This window comes from Choristoneura fumiferana, chromosome Z, assembly GCF_025370935.1.
Source record: "Choristoneura fumiferana chromosome Z, NRCan_CFum_1, whole genome shotgun sequence".
In the NCBI taxonomy this organism is placed as follows: Eukaryota; Metazoa; Arthropoda; class Insecta; order Lepidoptera; family Tortricidae; genus Choristoneura; species Choristoneura fumiferana.
Genome location: NC_133472.1, coordinates 4,502,652 through 4,520,840, shown reverse-complemented (window position 1 = coordinate 4,520,840; position 18,189 = coordinate 4,502,652). Strand labels below are relative to the sequence as shown.

The 18,189-nt window shown below is 37.2% G+C and overlaps 1 protein-coding gene across 1 annotated transcript in view; it reads right to left on the bottom strand.

The window, feature by feature from the left end:
- LOC141440605 (neurogenic locus notch homolog protein 1-like) overlaps nt 1-18,189 on the bottom strand; it is a 141,936-nt gene that overhangs the window by 78,567 nt on the left and 45,180 nt on the right. The window contains exon 2 of the mRNA XM_074105148.1: nt 16,738-16,816. Within this exon, the coding sequence (XP_073961249.1) occupies nt 16,738-16,816 (79 nt within the window). The remainder of the gene's footprint in view (nt 1-16,737; nt 16,817-18,189) is intronic.

The following is an 18,189-nucleotide window of genomic DNA, read 5'->3' as shown; positions in this document are numbered from 1 at the left end:
TCAGTGTCTTCCGCTGCCAGAGCGGCCATTTATTCAAAAATACCTACCGCGTTCATATGTATTTGTGGAATCAAAAACCTGTTATACTAATTGCTCCCATTTATTACAAGGGTGAACAGCGAAAAGACCATTTGACCAGGGCAAAAACGTCACACTTCAGAGTTAGGATCAATCCAATCGTTACCTTAAGAGCATTTATACCTACTGAGCTGGCAACGAACTAATGTTTATGACCGGTACGCTTAGTGTATTTTCCTCACAAAATACGTCTCATCGCGTTCGCGTTTAAAATCTCAATTTGTAGAAACACGAAACAGCGCCTCTAGCGGAAAGTGCACAACAACTTTGAGTGTAGGTTTGCTACTAAAACTATTCGTCCGCGTATCTTAACGAAAACGGCACGACGCCGCACCCGGGACATGTGGCGCTCCTATCGACAATCGAACGCTCGATTTACGTCTTCGAATAGTAACGAATGTTTGCTGAAAACGCCAACTTTATGACGGTTTTTAAGAAAATAAAAATCCATCACGAATAATTATTGGAGTAGACACATTAACTGATATATTAAGACGAGTTCTATCAGACCACATTTTTAATTTTCGTTCAATTTTTATGGAATAGTCGAGAAAAACTAACAAAAATACAACATTGCCAGCTCAGCAGGTATAAACGCTCTGAAGGACACATGAGAGATCGTTTTGTCTAAAGCCGAGTTTAGGCTGGCAAGAGATATCGTGCAAGAAACATTGCGGCGCTCAATTGACCACTACATACTCATTGGCTTTACGGCCTCGCTATGTAATGCACTTGCACAATTTTTCTTGCAAGTCTAAACTCGGCTTAACGTGCTGCCGTCCGCGATCGCATTCACCATCAGTTTCTACCCTTATCTTCTATCTCATACCTACCGTGTGACAGAAAGAAGTGGTGAAAACGATTTTGATTGCAAGTCTGATGGACAATAAGGCCTACTGATATCTTGAATCTCCCTCAGTGTCCCCGTCCCGTCGTCCTTCTCCAATATTAGTACAAGTTCGTGCAACGCGCTATTACCCGAGACGCTTAAATCGACCGGGGCCGCAGGCGAGGGTTATTTGAAGTTGAGGGTAAAATGAGTTATTAGAAGTTGAGAATAAAATGGGTTTCGATACAGGTAAAGCAAGTATAAACTAGTATCCAATTCCGATTACTGGTTATAATATCCGTTTAAAAGAATATAGATAACTGGCACATCACTAAACCTTATTTTACTTACCTATATGGATACATGAACTTATGGTCGAGCGCAGGACTGTATCAGGTTATTTATTGCAAGCAGTCATGGTTCAATACATTTATGTAGTTTATTCATTGGTTAGGTGTTGCTATTGCTCGCAATCAGCGAGCCGGGATTTATAGGGTTGCCAGATCAAATATTCATGACCTAATGTCTCTGGTTTATTAGTGAATCATAGCAGATTTTCCGATTTACCGACAGACGGCCGTACTGTCATTGCATGTAGGCTAGACACCCGTAACATACGAACAATTAAACTTTTATATCACTTTTATTATATGAATAATAATATTGTCTATTGTTATTATAAAATATTTTAAACAAAAAAAGATCCTGAACTCGTCCGTATCATTTATTTTTAAAACGACTTTTGTCTTGCTTGTCAATGCGACTCCACCGTCTAAAAAGAGCGATCGAAAAAAAGTTCGATAGGATTGGCTACGGTCGACGAGTTTCGCTTTAACATTTGAATTTCGAGTACCACCCGATGCATGGAATTCAAAAAAAGAACGAGTTGACTTAAACTGTTGATACATATTTCAAAATAAACGCAAACAAATTCACGAAACTTAATGTCTTCCCAACACGTACATTTTTAACGGGGCTAGTTTAGTGTCCATTGCAAAACTGACAATTAGCTAACGCTCTGAGTTTGACATTTAATTCAATACCAAAATTATTTTTAAATCTTTACAACAATCGGACAAGTGCGTATTAAATTTATGAAATAAAACTGCCGTGATGCATTGTCCCGGAACCACGTTAAACCGTTTCAGATCCAAAAGAACGCAAGGTACATCAAACTCTAGTGACTTACGACGTTTACTCCCGCGACAAGTCGACCATTGTTTCAAATTCGCCAAACCGGTTTACAGATAGTGCCGCGGACATGTATGCGCTCGGCATTCCTATATAGCATTTGACCCGGCTTCGGTTAAATTGACGCATGATATTTTAACTTTTTATCAACTCACATCGCAATATTAGATAATCCGAAAACGGCACTGAATAATATTTAGGGCTGGCTGCCGGAGATCAAAGTGTGACTTTTTAATTTTAAAAACATCGATAAAAGGCAATGCGCTTTTAAAATGAAACGATAATTTTAGAATACAATCTAATGGGATTTTCGTTTTCATTCATCCCTCTAGGGATATATCGTCGAAAAGTTCACAAAATAACCGATAACAGGTTGTCAATTTATCTGCGATGTTTTTTTTTAACAGACCCTAAAATACCATTTCTGAATTTCACCAGCCAGCATTTTCGAGAAATTAAAAAGGATAACCGAACTGGCCGGAGACAACGTGGACTGACACATTCCTTTTTTATTTTAAACCTGCATTCTGTGGCGTAGACGTTTCTTATAAAGTTTCGCTGCGCAACTTGTCCAAGAGTAAAGTTCGATTTAGATGTGGCCTCAGGCAGCTATTGTTCTTTTGACAGCGGGATTTTGCCCGTAAGTGAATTAACGATAATTATTTTAATAAAGCTAATCTATTTGAAAAACGAACACGATTGTTTTATTCATACACTAGATTATTAATTTAATTGTTTTACTTAGCATGGCGTGGTTCTTATTAACTCGGGCGTATAATGGCACTGTCTATTGCTTAATCCTTGTAAAAATTATTTTTGACAGTTGCTGAACTCAATACCATTTCTATTAAAAACTTAATTTTGTACACGAGCTTTTCGCTGACAATTGAATATTGTTGCCATCGGATCTGTATAAGACCAGCTAGCGTGAAAGTTATCTTTAATTTTTACAATTGAATTAAAGCACGAAGGATCGACTTAAAATTTGGAAAAGATAGTATGTTCTCCTAATACAAGATTTAATGAGAATGCAAGTACATAGTTAATTAAAAAAGTCTATGTTTTTTTTTTTTTTCAAATAAAGAACAGTTCTTGCTTGCATCATGTTTTATCCCAACAGACAGGCATATGTAGAGTAAGCGACAAGTGAGAATTGTGCTGGCTTGCTTTGACCGGAACAGCGCTTGGCTAAACCTATTAAGACAGATAACTTAAACGTGCCTCACAGCATGCGCACGAGCATTGCGAGATAAATCGCACCCAGAAGTTTTTACAGCCTTGATTTAGAATACAAATTCGTGTAACCTAGCTGCAAACGTAAGTTCACATATGAATGAACTTAAAATGCTTGTTATGCGACTGTTACATTAAAGTGATAGAGACCATTTTTGTTTGTTTTGCTGGCAAGACTCAGATTTTTCTTTATTACTCACATTGTCATCAAGATGTTATGATATAAATGTATGACAAAAGCGAACTACGTTTTATGGTTTAGTACTAAGAAAACATTGTTTGTTGCTACATTTTTTTTACCCACGACTCTTGTACTTTAAATTATGACTTTTTTTTAGTTTTTATCCAGAGATCTGAACGTCTTGTGTAAACTTTGAGTTACGAAGATGCAAGTTTAGAAAAAAAAGTCACGAAAAATGGTTTATGGTACTTTTTTACCTTTTTGAAGGATGAGCCTTACTTGAAAAGAAAAAAAAATGATCACCGACAATGCAGGTTTCGTACTTATGTACACTGACGAGTAAAAATAAAGGGTCAGTTACAAAATCGCAATAGGTCCTAGACTAATTAAGGTATTTTCTGGATTCAAAAAGTACATTGAAGCTAATTTAATTACGCATAAGTTAACTTAACATAGATAATAAAACTATTTACTATACTCATTTTACTCGAAGAAGAGCTATCACAGCGGGTTTTGTAGTTATAGTCATTTTTGTAACTGATACTTTATTTTTGTCTGTCAGTGTAATATCCAGTAACTATGCAACACTAGGTACAAAATTTGCTGTCTTACAATTTGAGCACACTTTTTTACATGGAACATTCATATTGAACCCAATTTTTTCACTTTTCCGTACAATTTTTCTTTCATACAACTCTGTACAGGCAATACACAACACAACAAAAAATAATGAGCCAATGTGCAGCTGTTCTGAAGAGATGGGCCTATATGACGACCGGATGGCCAAGTTAGAGAACCTGACTACGAAGCTTGAGGTCCCGGGTTCAAACCCCGAATCAATTCCCGGCCGCGGTAGATATTTGTATTAATAAAATGAATGTTTGTTCTCGGGTCTCGGATGTTTAATATGTGTTTAAGTATGTAATCCTACTAATATTATAAATGCGAAAGTAACTCTGTCTGTCTGTCTGTCTATCTGTCTGTCTGTTACGCTTTCACGTCGAAACCACTGAACCGATTTTGATGAAATTTGGTATATAGATATTTGAACCCCATGGATCAACATAGGATACCTTTTATTCCGGTAGAGGGCGCCACCGCGCGATAACCTAGATCCGCGCAGACGAAGTCGCGGGCTTAAGCTAGTTATCTATATAAGTATGTTTATCCGTTGCCTATATCCATGTACAAGCTTTGCTTAGTTTGAGACTAGGTCAATTTGTGTCAAGTGTCCCATGATATTTATTTATTATTATATTATATACATACATACTTTCAGCAATTTTTATTTACATATATATAGAGCGGTCTATATACATATAGGCATATCTCCAACTGGGATGATGAGATACATTTAGTTTTGTACGCCCACGTCAACTTGTAATGCCTAATTAAGTTTTATTATCCGCTTGAAAATTATTCTAAAGGCACAAAGTCAGGAAACATAGACCTAAACAAACGTAGAAACTTGCGGTTTACGACTCGAACATAAGACAGCACTCTCTAGCCGCTCTTAAGATCGTTAGCCTTTAATAAATACTATTACTCCACCGAATATGGCAACACTTGATTAATACGAGAAAAACAAGTGCAACTTACCGCTCTAATTGACCGTTCCTGTCTTTCGCCAAGACGCTTACATTTTCTGAAGTTTTAATATAACAACACTGAACTGTCAAATGCCTGCACAAACCTGCGAAGAAATTCAATGGTGCGTGTGAAGTTCCCAATCCGCACTGGGCCCCGTGGAACTATGGCCCAACCCTCGTTCTGAGAGGAGCCTGTGCCCAGCAGTGGGACGTATATAGGCTGGATGATGACTGTCAAATGCTCGTTAAATAATCTTGATCCTTTCTAACTGGATATTTTTGATGTTATAAAGGTACATGATTCATACGTTCTCTAGTCATCATCAGCATCCCAGCCTATATACGTCCCACTGTGCAAGGCCTCCTCTCAGAACAAGAGGTTGGCCATAGTCCCACGCGGGCCAGTGCGGATTGGGAATTTACACGCACCATTGAATTGCTTCGCAGGTTTGTCAGGTTTCCTCACGATGTTTTCCTTCATCGCAAAGCTCTTGGTAAAAAATTCAAATGTGACGTTCTCTAGTATTTTCTGTAAATTTTAAAATTATCGAACGTTTAAGAATGTGAACAAAAATGTTTTAAGAAAATCTTCAACAACAGTGATACAAATTTTATTAAATTACTAAACATTGTATTATAGGTTTAAGCTTAAACCCAGTTGGTTGCCTGCCCATAAGTTTTTACTCTAAGGTATATTGGCATGGGAAATACGCTGTTTCACCCCATATGGGATGAGTATCATAAGCGTGGGGTGCGACAACCAAATTGTTATTACTTTACACCCCTCCAACACAACAATAGGTGTAACAAATTTATAAAAATCGATTAGTATCAGCTTGAAGTATCAAGATGACAATGCCCATCTATAATTTAAAAAATTAGCGAATCTAGTTTGACAGATGTAAGTGTTGCCAGACATGAGAAAATTATTATAGCCATAGTTAGGTGTTGCCATGTTGTTGCTTGTTGTTTTTGCTAATTTGGATACACCACAAGCCGTACATTACAGTTCTAGAATATTATTTTGATAAAAGATGACCTATGTGAACCCATTATTATACGTAAAAGGGCTAATCTTGCCTATTTTCAATTGTACAGTCGGCTACGTCAGTGTTTCATTGTAAAACAATTTGCCGCAGAAACCAAGTCGCACAGGGCTCTGTCAAAGAAGCTATGTTTTTATTTCAATACGGTATTTGACAACTCCTGATTTTGCCATATCTTAATATTATTATGAAAATATAGATATACAGATAGTGTATAGCGAAGAGAAAATTTAAATCGGTTGAAAATTGGATCTAAAGTGAAAAAATCTATATACCTGTCTCTTTCTCAAACACTTTTCTCCATGCAGCAAGTATGGCGGTACTGGCGTGTGACGTCACATGCCAGTATGTCTTTCTCTGTCTAATCTTGAATTTCAAACCTTTATAAATTTGTTATTTGTAAAGGTAGCTTAAAAATTGTTTGTCTATTCGATAACAGGCATTGTGTAGTTTTCATTTATAAATAAAACATATACAAAATAGTCAAATACCGTATTGTTGTGATGTGTGTCATCAATATTTTACAAACTGTTAAGTTATGAGACTGAATAACTAAAACTAAGTTGAGTAGGTACTATCGAAGTTTCCTGGCCCATCGTAGAACTTTCTCAAAATGAGTCTTAAAGTTATTTTCCTTGTCAAACATTCTCTAAGTAAAATCTTGCTTTTAATAATATATCCTGAGTTGCTTGCTTTGTTTTTTAGAACTACATATTTACAGAACTCGGCATTCATTTTGACTAAAATTTTTTTCGACGCTTGTTTCTAATTTTTAATTTGGCTCCATTTTTAATGGGACCAAACTTTACTCGATGGAACTATCGGAGATATTTAATATTCCAGAGCCATGACATTACGAACGACTTTCGTAACCGATTGTACGCCGCTATAATCTCCGAACCATTACGGAATCGATTTCTTCTCGATTGCTCGAAAACAATCGAAGTTCAACCGGCTTGTAGCTTGAGCTTTTTTTTTCAGTTATTTGACTTGTAAAACAAAAACAAATAATATTATTAGTGGACGGTTGATGTTCGATTTCGATTCCTTTCCTACAACGTTCTCGTATTTGTGGTGTGGAAGATTTCACTTATACTCCCGAGTTTTTGTTCAAAATTATTATCTGAGCCGGGAATTTTGGCGGCATTTTTGATCTGTCATAGAGACTTCTCATTTATCGACTCTACCTAAATGATATCGATAATAATATTATCGTAAAATAATAATCGTAATATCTTTTGTAAAGACACTAATGGAACACCTATTAGCACTACAACAGCAGGCAGCAGGTGGTTTGCAGGTGGTAGGACCTTGTGCAAGGTCCGCCCGGATTGCTACCACCATCTTGCTCGCTAATCCTGCCGTGAAGCAGCAATGCTTGCACTGTTGTGTTTCGGCGAGGAGAGTAAGACAGCCGATGAAATTACTGGCACTTATCCCTTAGGCCTCTAGGTTGGCATCGCATCTGCAATAATGGTGTAGCAGGTGTCTATGGGCGGTGGTGATCTCTTACCATCAGGAGACCCACTTGCTCGTTTGCCATCCAGTCGAACAAAAATTGAATTATTATTGTCATTAACTATTAATGCATGTTTGTGTCTATTTCACATTTTAGACTGCTCAAAAGTTAATTAGAAGAGCTCTTTGACGATAAAACCTCTACTGTTGACCTCTACTTTTAATCTTTTATAACATGTTGTGTATCGATATATCGATATTGAATATCGGAACTCGATAAGTGAGAAGTCACTATGACAGATCAAAAATGCTGCAAAAATTCCGGACTCTGAATTTATTCTCCCATTTTAGTGTACCACAACCACATTTAAAAGGATCCGACCACTAGGAGTGGGTCAAAATAAACTTGCAAGATTTAACCCAAACATATAACCTTTTTTTTTATGGTATAGGGAGCAAACGAGCAGGCGGATCGCCTGATGGTAAGCGATTACCGTCGCCCATGGACACCTGCAACACCAGAAGAGTCACAATGCGTTGCCAGCCTATAAGGTAGGAGTACGCTCTTTTCTTGAAAACTTGAAGGTCATATCGTTCCGGAATACCGCGGGCGATAGTTCATTCCAGAGTTTTGCTGTGCGAGGCAGGAAATTTCTGGAAAAACGCACAGTAGAGGACCGCCAACCATCTAAATGGTGAGGATGGAAGTGTTGTCGCGTAACCTGATAAAACAAGTGAAAGAAAAGTAACGATGTCATACTAACGACGACTATCATACACCAATCTGTACCGATCTATTATTAGCTTTCTCACGCTACCGTTCCCAAAATAAGTTGAAGGAAGTGACCGCCATTACGTTTTGAGGCAAACCTGACACGGTCAAGTTCGAGCGACGTTTAACAAAAAAGGGTTCAGTAAGCAACCAAGATTTATTAGTATAATCCAACTAATATTATAAATGCGACAGTTTGTAAGTCTGTTTGTTACCTCATCACGTCTAAACTGCTGAACCGATTTAGATGAAATTCGGTGTACAGATAGTTTCGAGTCGGAAAGGACATAGGGAAATTGCGTTGTTCCCGTGGGATAGCGATAAACGAATTTGACGCGGACGGAGTCGCGGGTAACAGGTTAGTCATTTAAGACGGTTACAGACATAATAATATACTCTGTTTGTTAAACCAAGTTCTATAGTGACAGTATGAAATGTCAAATGTAAAAATAATGTGACCAGCGTAATACGAAGTACTGCTGAATAGTGCTGCTGGGCTACTCCGAAACTCGAAACTCAAAGTTCGTATCGTGCGGTCCTCTGACACTTACACTGTTTGATACGAGAGTGAGAGACGCACGACACGAACTTACGAGTTTCGTAGTAGCCTTGCTGCTCTCTGATTTCGGTTTTCGACATAATTTCAAATAATCGATAAAACCTAATCTTTAATGGAAAAATAAATAAAATGACAGCATTCAATATTCTACTTTCCATAAGCATTGAGCTTATAGGCAGAACTTGCTTATAGAATCAAAATGAAATTTAAACATCAACATCTACAAAAAGTGGAAATATCTATTTTTTTTAATGTCTTAGGTGCTCTACGTGTGTTAGTTTAGTACGCCACAGATCTGTTCATATCTTAACATTATATTTTAATTTTCGGTGATTACCGGTTTTGGCACATCACTATTTATGCGATGTAAAAAAACAGGTAACGAGCAGGTAACACATGAAACGTCATTTTAGTATCTTGGTAAACCAAGACAGATTATAGACATACAGACAGACATATAAAGAAATAATACTTTCAGACTTTTGCTATTTGTATTTCATGTTTCTAGGGCAGAGAGAGACATTTATTCACACAAATTTGACACACGCGAAAAACGAACTTAAAATGAGAGTAAAAGAAAGTAAAGATAAAAATACAGACAAACAATTTGCTTCCTGTCTGCTTACTTTGTTTTGATGTACGGAAGTCTAAAAATTAGGCAACCCGTTCGATCAAGTTGTTACGACGCCACGCTACTTCTCCCTAGGTACAGGTAGTGCCACGAGAGTTGAAGTGAATGATTACACACACAGCTACAAAAAGAACTGATTGCACAAAAGGAGAATGAATGAAATTAATGAATAAATGTCAAAATCCAGCTGTCATTACATGACATGTTCTTGTGTGAGTGACTTCAACTCTGGTGGCACTACCTACTACAACCTGTAACCTCCATTAGAACATAAATTTTAATTAACGATAGCTGTAACTATTGAGAACCGTTTTATCGATATCCTGACCAACAAAAAGTTGATAAATCCCCGACGTTGTCTGTTCAAAGTTCAACCGATTTTGATAAGACATGTCTAAGAACCATCGCTAGAAAACCTGCTTTCAATTAAAAAAAACCGCATTCAAATTGGTCCACCCGTTAAAGAGCAACGGCGCCACAGATAGACAGACAGACACACGCACAGACACGCAGACATACAGATACACAGACACACATAGCGGTTAAATTTACAAACTTATATCACCCCTCTTTTTGCGTCGGGGTTAAAAATAACAATTATCGTTACTAATGGAGTTTTTTTTAATTTCTCGGGCAGCAATGTAATGCAAACATTTATTTGACGTTTCAGAGGCAGCAAAATTTTAGTGTCAGTTGTGAGCTTTGTTACCGATACATTGCGTGCCGAAATAATTTGTCTGAAAAAAAAATGTTTTTTTTTTTTAACTAGAAATACTAATTCACGTTCATTAGGGCTTATGGTTTCAGCCCTTAAAATATATTCTTATGGAAGTCACACGTTGTATAACGCGGTGCTTCTAAGGGCTTTAATATCTAAGACGGAGCTCTAAAGCTTGCGTTTTTGTCGGTAACAAGGCTGCTATTAACTAATGCATTTCTTTCGGCCGCATTAAAAAAGCATTGCGTCACTACTTTAAAAAAACTCGTATCTCAAAATGGATAATTTTTCTGAGTGCACTTTATGACTATTACATCAAGGTTCAATTTTGTTGACGTATTGATTTGAGATACGAGATTTATCAAAGTAGTGACGATATTTGTCTAATGGCATTGAGTGCAGTCCCGGTCACACTGCAGCACGAATGTAATAACAGACCTGGACCATTCAGAGAATATGCAAGTAGTCATCATCATCAGCTGGAAGACGTCCACTGCTGAACAAAGGCTTCCACCTTAAGGTGGTTTTCCACCGGCGAGGCGAGACCAGACGAGGCGAGACGAGACGAGGCGAGACGAGAATTGAAATTTGTATGGCAGCGCCCGCGGCGTCCGGCGCCGGCTCCCGGCGGGCGCGCGAGAATGCATACAAATTTCAATTCTTGTCTCGCCTCGTCTCGTCTCGCCACGCCGGTGGAAAAACACAATTAGAATGCCACAATGAACGACAACTCGGCACTTGCCTCCACGTCAGCCCATCTAGTGGGAGGCTTGCGAACGCTTTGTCTTCAGAAGAAACAAAGTCAAAAGAACAGTTCAAAGAACGAACACGACACGAACAGAAAGAACACTTCAAAGAACAGTATTATTTGTTCAAATATGTCTTAATTGTTTAACGAACTGAGCTGTGGAAGATTTTTTTAACCCCCGTTGCAAAAAGGGGTGTTTGACGCCATTGCCTGTCTCTCCGTCTGTGGCATCGTAGATCTCAAACGCGCAGATCAATGATGCGGTATTTTACGTGAAAGCGAATCGTTGCAGTGGTTCTTAACTATATTCCATAAAAACCGGTTTAGCCGTTTTGAAATTGAAATATGAACTTACAGTGTCTGGAGCTTTTAAATTTTCTAAGTTAGGAAGCTACTGGGAAGAGATGGAATGCAAACTTCATTCGCTACGAGAGAAGCTCCCATATAAATATTTTGAGAAAAATTGACAAAGCAATTAGAATCTAATTGTTTCGAGAATAAAGTCAAACTGCCATGGTGTATAACAATAGAAAAACAAAAGAATTTTCACTTTGTTACATTGTCATACATTCCTAATTCCCTTGAACTTATTGTGTACTCGTACATTCTATTGCACATTGGGCCGAACGAGGTTAAATACTTATTTTTTAAAGGATAGTTTTATTTTCAAGTTAAAACGACAACTCCATAAATAAACGCTGAGAAATTCCACAAATGACGTCAGATGCAGCTACTCGTATATATAACTGGTATTACTCAACATAAGGAGTCATTAGAGGAGTTAATTGAATGAACGAATGGATGAATGGATGACCGAGTTGCGTCTGAGACAAGATGGCCGACATTCGCGTTGATTCAACTCGTGTATTAGGGCTCGTTTAGAAGGTGCGAGTAGTATCGAACCAGTTGAATCGTGACACTGTCGGTCCTTTTCGTCGAAAGTCATAGTCACACATTGCTTGACAAGAGAAAATATTGTGACGGTGAGAACGTTCTATGGGGGGGGGGGGCAGGAATAAAATGGTTCGACTATAAAGTACTATTCAATGGAAAAAATCAATCTGGTAAACAAATGTGGTGACTGACATTGACACTTGACTGACGACTGGCTGACTGACTGACTGGCGTTGGCTCTAGTGATGTAAATGCACTTTAAGATACTTCAATCAGCAGTAAATAATTATTTTGAAATTACTCATATTTCATTATTTAATGTTTTCCCTAAGTTTAATTTTTAAAAATGGCGAATCACGTTTCTCTTAGTCCTGTGCAAGAGTCATTCACAATGTTTCCATGTCCCTTTTAACTTAAAATGTTTAATAGCATTTTCACGAAGTTTTAGAATTATATCTTCAAATATATATACCTAACGTTTACATTAGGACTTGATCAATCATTTATACATGCATTTATAAAATTCCGAGGTCCTGCCGTTTCAAGGCAAAAGGCGGTATCTTTAAAAAAAATTTTTGTGTTTTATACCATCCGATGCAGAATGTCTTAAGCTACGCAATACACGGCGTACTCCGCCATTATGCCGTGCCATAAACGCGTAAATTTGCCGAAGCAACTGAATCCACAATTATGTATTAAGCTCCATATAAATGTAAGTACTCGCAATATAACGAAACGAGAACAAATAAATGTACCATTAAACGACGCGTTCACACGGTGTTGCGCAAAACGGAGCCATAGAGAATAAGCAAATAGGTGACAAAGTTGCGTAACTGTGAAAACGTTCTCAAAGGTGATGAGTGAAATGGTACCAGAAATTGGAGAATGCTATTAATATTATAAACAGGCCTTCACCTCCGGCTTTGCACGCGTAAAATTAACGTAACCTAAGCCTAGCAATTGAATAATTAATCCATACTAATATTATAAATATTATTACATTTGAAATTTACCACGAGCTTTGCGGTGAAGAAAACATCGTGAGGAAACCTGCACAAACCTGCGAAGCAATTCAATGGTGTGAGTGAAGTTCCCAATCCGCACTGGGCCCGCGTGGGAACTATGGCCCAAGCCCTCTCATTCTGAGGGGAGGCCTGTGCCCTGCGGTGGTCGTATATAGGCTGGGATGATGATGATGATGATGAATATTATAAATGCGAAAGTGTGTGTGTTTGTCTGTTTGTCCGTCTTTCTTGTCGAAACGGAGCGACGGATTGACGTGATTTTTGGCATAGAGCTAGTTTATGGGCCAGAGAGTTACATAGCCTATTTTTTATCCCGGAAAAATGCAGTTCCCGAAGGAACAGCGCGCGATAACCGAATTCCACGCGGGCGAAGCCGCGGGCAAAAGCTAGTAAATTATAATTAGTGGTATAATTCTGTGGCCCTAGTGAAAAAGGGGTTAATTCTGCAGAAGTTGAACAGCTGATTTCGACTTAAACCCCTGTACACATAAAATAGAAAATAGCTGTGTAATTTCTGCAGAATTAGCCCCTTTTTCACTAGGGTCCCAGAATTATTTGTATATCGCTGTGCCCTAGCAGGGTATATGTTGAACGTTCATACTTTTTAAGATCTTCATCACAACATTTAACGCGATAAAGAGTTTGAGTTTGAATTTAAATTCCGGGATTTCGTCAATTTTACTAACGTTGCATTGAAAACGCACGCCAAATTCATGTTTGAATTTTAGGATAAATGTGTTATTCAAGACTTGCTCTATTCTTCTATTCTACACTGACGAACAAAACTGACAATTACTACAAAACCTGCTGTGATATCTTCTTCGAGTAAAATGAGTTTAGTAAACAGTTTTATTATTAATGTTAACCTATGCGTAATTAAATTGGCTTAAATGTATTTTTTAAATAAAGAATAGTACATTGTGTCTTAAGGGCGGTAAATAAGGAATTACGAACGAGTCTATTAGAAGCCCGAAGTCGAAGACTGAGGGCTTTAATGAGTACCCATATTGTAGAAGTGCATTAAAAATAACTATTCCGCCATCTTTGATGGTCCGCCATATTGGATTTAGAATGACGTCACGCACCTTATCGTGCATTGTCATCCAAACTAAACGTGTATACAAAATTTCAGCTCAATCGGTTGAAGATATCTACTTCAAAATTGATTTCAAAGATTCCACCCGAACAAATAACATACATACATTGCAAGTTAAATAAAATCTTTTAAAAATTGATACAGTCGTTGTTTCTTAAATTTTCTCCAAACAAGCTATAGCGAGCAATACTAATGTAAAGCGGACCTTTTGATACTAACGCCATCTAGCGATATATTATATTACTATTTGTCAAGAAACCCTTTTTTTATTACGTATCGAGTGGTATCGAGTTGATCTGATGATGGAGTCGGAAACGAGACACTTAACTTCAAGACAGAACAACGTAAGTGTAACTTAGCCGTGTTTGGGCTTGTTAGAATAGTCTCAGAGTATATTTTGATCAAGCAAAGTTTCCATGGTTTTTAGCTGTTTAAACAATAACTACATTTAGGTTCGCGCAAAGCTGTGAGTAAGTTTGTTGCCTAGATAAATCTATAGAACTGACGCGTGGGTCCTAAAAGAGCTAAGGCCTGGGATTAGTCGTAAATTGTAATTTAAACCGACGTTGCGTAAAGAGCTTTACAGGACGACGACGCTTCATTGCGTAAGTCTCAGACCAAAGGCCGTTTTGTCTAACGCGCTGACGTTCCCGATCGTATTCTCCGTCTCTTTCTACTCTCGTATTACACCGTGGGACAGAAAGAAGTGGTGAAAACGATTGTGATTATAGGTATGTTGAACAAGAAGGCCTCAGGGCCTTGTACCACAAAAATTACAAGTGGTACAACTCGACATAGTTGTTAAATCTCTTATACAAAAGCTGTCAGTTATGTGGGAATAGCTTTTGCCCGGTTTTAATCCTAAAATTCGATTATCGCTATCCCGCGAAAACTATGCAATTTTGCAGGATGAAAACTACCCTATGTTCTTTCGAACTATGTCCATACCAAATTTCATCCATAGTTTAAACTAAAACTTCGTGGCATGGGGGGCAGGTAACTGGCATGGTCGATTTTTGAAAACGGTGACTATCCGACTATGAAGAAAGTCCACTCCGCTTTTTGTTAGTTTGTTAGTAAAAGTGAAGCGAATATAACGGTATAAAAATTGTTTGTACTTGCTATTTTTGTACGGAACTCTCATTGTGCGAATTCCACTCGTCCTTAGCCGTTTTTTTTAAATGCCCCCCGATACGCGCAAACAGCTGTCCTGCGCGTACACACGCATAGACAGTGCAGTAAGTGCACACTGCTCTCGAGAATGCATGGATATTAGATTTTGTTTCTGCTAGTTAAGGCAATTTTGTTTTTGTATATTTTACGCTACTGCCTGTCTTGTTTTGTTCCGTGTCAACTTTTATATTTTGTTTAGTAATTGAAAAAAAAAACACATTATAATTATTTACTGAAAAAATACATACAATCGTTTTAAAACTAACATCTCAAGAAATTGTAAACGTATTTTTTTAACGATTTACTCCAAACCAAAATGACGCAAACTTACGCATTAAATTATTGCGACAAATCAAGCTATTTCAGTTGGCTCTTAACCGGTTTTATCCTGTTTGTTGTAGAACATAACAAAATGAGTTAATGGACTTTTGATGAATGATACTGAATACCGATTCATAGCTCTTCATTTGAAATATGCACAAGTATAGATGAAAATCACAGTGCTAATTAATTCATATTGCAAAATAGCCCAATAATTTGAGATATAGATTTGAAGCAATACAGAATTTAATCACTTTCGAATGGTATGAATTCTCACCCATGTGATCTCGGAAATCTGATTGTGATTCTAAACGCAGTTTAAACGTGTCATCTCTTTCAGAAACGATACTCTGGAGAGGGACAGCGCGCTAACTGAACATGCTTGCACTTTATGTGCACACTGCAGTGTACGATGACAGAGGGCGATATGGGTGCGCACGGGCATTGCGGGGCAATAATTAATTTGTAACCGTCTTTTGCGGCCGTTCACTTTGCTGGATGGTTCGTGTTATTTGAAAAACCATTAATGGAAAAATAAAACGTATTATGTACTATGAATTAAACATTTGCTTTTAGTGGAATAAGCCCTTTATAAAAAAAATGGAAACTAATAGAATGCAGTAGTTTAGGTTAATTACATACCAATTCTAAAGAAAATGCATTTTCAGACATAAATCATTTTATGACCAATAAAATTATGTTAACGATACATTATATTTTATGGCACATAAAATTAGGGTAAACGATAGAGAACAAGGGTACTGTATATTAATAGTAAAATCAAAGCTAATTATTATTATTCACTGTATTTCTTGTCTTACCTCATCACTTTACGTCATAAACCTTTGCAGACTTATCGTTTTCATATTTACAACAGCATTTTCCGTGAGTAAAAACTTATAGACGGTTATTTGAATAATTACGAAAATGTGTTTCTAGTGAAACAATGGTTCGTGGGAAAATATTAAAGGACACAGTCAAATATTATACAATCGTGCACCCACGTAGAAAGTACAAAATATTTTTTTTAGAAAGAGTTGTAACAAACTTCATTCGCTCGTAACTTCCTTATTTTTTAACAGATATTGATGATTTTGATGTCATCAGTTATTTTTCATTTCATCGTTAAGTTTAAGAGAAAAGTGTTCCATGCACATTTTCTTCCTAGTGCTTTGCGACTATTCTAAGTACTTACTTGCAGAAATATTCTCCTCTCGGTGTGGAAACGCATGTGCCGCCATTTTTGCAGGGAGAAGGCGAACACGACACAAAACCTGCGGACAAAGGAAAAGTCAGCTCCGTACAACAAACAACAAGTGTTACTAAAAATCCAAAAACTAAAGTCATAGAATAAAAAGAACAGAAGGACACGAAATAAAAGCGTGCAACGCTTATTTGGCTGGCCATCTTTTCATTTTTCGGGTTCAGACTGTTACTTAGGTTATGAAGTGTTAAAAAAAGATCGTAGGTCTTATGAATGAATAATTAAAGAACCCAAAAATACGGACCTTTAATCTTTATCTGAAAAAATAATTCTTACTCATCATTCTGAGTAAAAAAACGCAATTATAAGTAAATATAGAAAAGGGTACACATGCCCATTTTCCTAAAGCTACAGCTCAGCTAAGCACAATAGTAAGCTGTGGGACAAAAATTATTTAGTAAATGAAATACAAAACGCTTGTTACTATCGTCTCTGAATGCAATTGCATTGATTACATTCACACGGCGGTCATCGGAGGTGGCACGCGAGATCATATGACCGCTAATTGCTTTGTAAGATGTTTCTTATCTATACTATATTATACGTGCTTAGTTTAAGAGACACTTTGTTTATTCTAGCATTAGCAAAGGAACAAACAATATTGACGATTACTTTTTTGACAAACGTTTAAAAAAATAGTATTACTTACTCTCAAAACAAAAAAAAATAAAATTACCACATTATGTCCTTTACGAGTATGTATACACATTTTCTGTGGCTTATTTTTCAATAGCGTACGTTTACGTCAAGATCGCTTACTATCCTTCTAATGCTAACATAAACGAAGTGTAGGCACAAAAGCGTAAAATTAATTTACTTTCTGCGTTGTTTACTCTTTGATTTTACGCTCAGTGATTTTTTATAACAAAATTCATACTAATTTGCATAACAGCCATTCGCTTATACACTGTCTTTGTGGTAATTGTGGTTCAAAAAACTTACGATATTATAACAAGCCCATTCTTCGAAAATAATTAGAAGATAATATTGTAATAGATACAGGACAATGAGGATTTTTGACGGGTGAAATATCGCTAGATGGCGTTAGTATCAAGAGGTATGTTTACGTTACAGTCTTGGTCGCGATTGGCTATTTAATTATTTAACCAATCACATAACCTAGAACCTAGCACAAATTTCAAAGTTTGCAAACGGCTTTACGATACTAGCGCCATCTAGCCTGTCGCAGAAACAATTATTTTAAATTGTCACTGTCTACACACATAATATATCAGATCAGATACCATCGTTCAATCAGTGCGAAGACCACCCAAATTGGACTGAGAAAGGATATAGATTGGTATCTGCGTGCTTTATCTGCATCTCAGAGTGATTCACTTTCAAGAACACCATTTAAGTCGCACCTTCATTCCAAGTACTTGC